Raw genomic sequence first — 3,578 nt, 5'->3', positions numbered from 1 at the left:
GTGAGGGAGCGGGTCGTCAGGGTCACGTTCAACGCGGACGTGCACTCCAGCCTCCAGTGGAACTTCAGGCCCCAGCAGAGCGAAATCTACGTGAGTCGGCCCCGGCTGCGCCCGCAGGGCCGGTCCCACCGCGAGGGGAAGCCTCGGGTCCTCCCCAGCCGCCGTGAGGGAGCGGGTCGTCAGGGTCACGTTCAACGCGGACGTGCACTCCAGCCTCCAGTGGAACTTCAGGCCCCAGCAGAGCGAAATCTACGTGAGTCGGCCCCGGCTGCGCCCGCAGGGCCGGTCCCACCGCGAGGGGAAGCCTCGGGTCCTCCCCAGCCGCCGTCCGGCAGGTCCGATGCTGTGGCACCGAGCTAGGAAAAAAACCACAAAAACGCGCGGCTATCCAAAGTATATTTATATTTACCTGTGGGATTTTGTCAGGCGTGCCCCCTTCTTGCCCCTAACGTCATAGGACTGTTTCTGTATTAAACTAAACCAACCATTTAAATCTAACTTTACTATTTAAATTCAGTTCTTAATAAAGACGTGCAAAATGAGTCATGCTGCTTAATTGACTTCTGAGTTCGGCAGAGAAAGAATTCTGCCCTCAAAAATTAAAGGTACACCGTGTATGAATCCGTGCGTTAAGAGCTCCAGGTGCTGCTGCGCTGCTGGGAATAACAGCGCTCGGTAAAAATCTGGTTAAGCTGAGAGAGGCACTCGTGTAACAGCACTGATGCTTCTCATCTTGAAGTGGGCCACATTGCCTAGAAGCAAAATATCTGTGAAGGAACCAACTTGAAACAGTAGAAGAGAAAATGAACTAATTCTAGCTAAAGTCTGACGTGCTCTGTTTGGGGGTAGAGGGCTGCAGTGGATGAAAAATCACTGTGCAATTGCTTTATACAGGTGGTACCAGGAGAAACCGCACTGGCATTTTATAAAGCGAAAAATCCTACTGACAAACCAATAATTGGAATCTCTACCTACAATGTAATACCCTTTGAAGCAGGACAGTATTTCAATAAAATACAAGTAAGTATGAACAAAGCAAAGATTACCTTTTCCTTCACGTGAATGAGAACCGTTATCCCTAAATTAACCTTCTCTCATTTTACTCGTGGATACTATTCCTTGTATGCCAACATTTTAAGGAAATACCGTGTTTTTCAGATTGTAGTACATCAGTTCATTCTTAGCCTTGCTGTCTTCATAACAAGCTGCAGTACATGTCCAGTCAGGGTGGCTCCCAATTATTTCATATTTAATACCACTGACTTTGAGGCAGGTGGTAACGATGTCAGCTAGTCCAGCCAATTTGCATGTTTGGACCCTTCATTAAAGCTTTTTTTTTTTTTCCCCTTTAAGAGAAGAGGAAAAGAATTGCTGTCCTGTTGCTCATATGGTTCATCCGTCCCAGGATTTTAAGGATATACAGGGAATGAGAGTTGATTTTAAAAGATGAAGCTTGCTTTCTTATTGGCAGAGATAAAGTTCCCCATAGCTACTGTTGTATAATTGTTGTTCTTTTTTTCCCCTCCCTCCTGCAGTGTTTTTGCTTTGAAGAACAGCGGCTGAATCCTCAAGAGGAAGTAGACATGCCTGTCTTTTTCTACATTGATCCGGAATTTGCAGAAGACCCTAAAATGGCTAAAGTTGATTTGATTACCCTCTCCTACACCTTTTTTGAGGCAAAGGAAGGACAGAAGTTACCACTTCCTGGCTATCAGTGATGGGCAATCTCTACAGAGTTTGACTTCTGCGACGTGACTACCAGTTTTGGAACTATTTTTCAATGGAAGGAAAAACGGTGCAGTGTGAAATTATATTATTAAACCATCATGGGCATATGCTGCTGGTATAAAAAGATGTATTTCTATTTTTTTTTAAAAAAACAAACCAAACCACCTTCTGTATTTGGAATATGATTTCTTAGGGATAGTCTTTCTTCATCAGATATTAGAAAGGAACACGCTGTTCATGGAAGAGAAAGAGTTTTCCCTGTATTGTGTCATCTTTTTATAAGATGATACAATGTTATCTGACTACAGTGAGGCAAATTTTTAAACCCAAGTGAATACTGACATTTTTGCTTAAATACAGAGGATCAGTTCATTAAGCATCTAAAATTGCTCTGAAAAGTAACTTCCATGTAAATTACTTTATCAAAAGTTAAAAACATGATCAGTTCCTGAAGTCTTAGAACTAAACAAAGTTGGACTGTATTGCTATGTAACCCTCCCAGAAGCACGGGAGGATACGATGATTCAGAAGATGATTCGCGCTCTTGAATTAATACTGAATCAGTAGTTTGTCTGGTAAGAGCAGACTGCTCTAAAACTGTTATCATTTGAATGAAGAACAGGAATTAAATGTAAGCACATCACACCTGTGGTGTGGGTTCCATTTAGAAATACCATCTTATTTTGACGTTGTGTTCACGCACGGTTAAAATCCCTGTACTGCTCAGGACTGCCCTTCCTCTCTGCAGAGCGCTGTGTGCTGGGCAACTCTGTGCAGCAACTGGCTCGGTTCCTGTAGGAAATGCTTCGAAGGGAAGGGCGGCACATGAACAACAACTCTGAGCTGCAGGCTGAGTTCCCAGCATAGGAGTCCTCAAAAACCAAAAGGAAGCCAACGCCATTCAGAGGTTAAGTCCTGCAGCGCCTGCCCAGCAGTGCACCACTTGCTCAGAGTTGCTCCGCGGTACCCGTTACCATCAGGACACATACTGCTGTGCAGATGGAACTTTTGGTCATTATTATCTGTGGGGTAGGGATAATGACACGTTATCGTAGCTTTGCAAAAGAGGAGCGAGTTGCAGAGCAAGTTTAAGTGACCTACATCGTTTTCAAACAGGAATTAATCTTGGCCCAGTAGCTCATCAGCTAGGCCAGTTCTTTCTGCTTTCACAAATGAGATCTAATGATTAACATTGGTTTTTTAGGACTGTGAAAAGATAAGGGGTATATCATAAATAATTTCCAGGTGACTCTCCATTACTATACAAATTATATGTGGTGTTTAAATAAGATTCTGGATGATATTTGTGTCAGCTCTTCACTGTGTATTAAAGTTTTAAAACTTCATTCTTTCATCTTTCTAATGCATTTAATCCAGCAGAACACATGGAGCCTACACAAGTGAAATACTTCTCTATGAGGATAGCAGCAAGCTTTATAATTCCAGGTATGCTTCAGAAAAAAATACAAAACTCCAAGACAAATCCTCGAATCCAGGTTAAAAAAACCAACATACCTAGGTTGTCTTTAGCGCATTCCCTTTTCGAAAGCGGCACTGACTATGAGAGTTCTCCATACATTACTTTATGCTGGCCACATTCTTCAGAAGAGGAATTTCCTCCTGGCAAGTGCCAGTTTCATAAACCTAAGTTTTCCCCTCGAGTTCGAAAGCCCAAGCTTGCACAGATACAAAGCACATTCCAGACCTTAAACAAGCTTCTAACCTCGGTCATTAGCCAGTTCCCTTTCATCAATCTGTGACCATTTTGCTTCTTTAAATATGGAGAAATTCAACCATCCACAATGGGTTACCGTACTGAAACGGCCAATTTTCATTTGTTACCCATACAA

At 43.0% G+C, this 3,578-nt stretch overlaps 1 protein-coding gene across 1 annotated transcript; it reads left to right on the top strand.

The window, feature by feature from the left end:
* Positions 1-3: 3 nt before the first annotated feature.
* LOC104273149 (cytochrome c oxidase assembly protein COX11, mitochondrial) lies at positions 4-1,718 on the top strand (the record flags this gene model as incomplete). The annotated part of the gene is made up of 3 exons (XM_009868378.1): positions 4-90; positions 895-1,020; positions 1,536-1,718. Coding segments are annotated over 3 exons (396 nt in total), but the record flags the coding sequence as incomplete, so codon positions are not given.
* Positions 1,719-3,578: the final 1,860 nt, after the last annotated feature.

This window comes from Apaloderma vittatum, unplaced genomic scaffold (genome assembly GCF_000703405.1).
Source record: "Apaloderma vittatum isolate BGI_N311 unplaced genomic scaffold, ASM70340v1 scaffold17774, whole genome shotgun sequence".
NCBI lineage: Eukaryota > Metazoa > Chordata > Aves > Trogoniformes > Trogonidae > Apaloderma > Apaloderma vittatum.
This window is presented reverse-complemented; position numbering and strand designations above follow the sequence as displayed.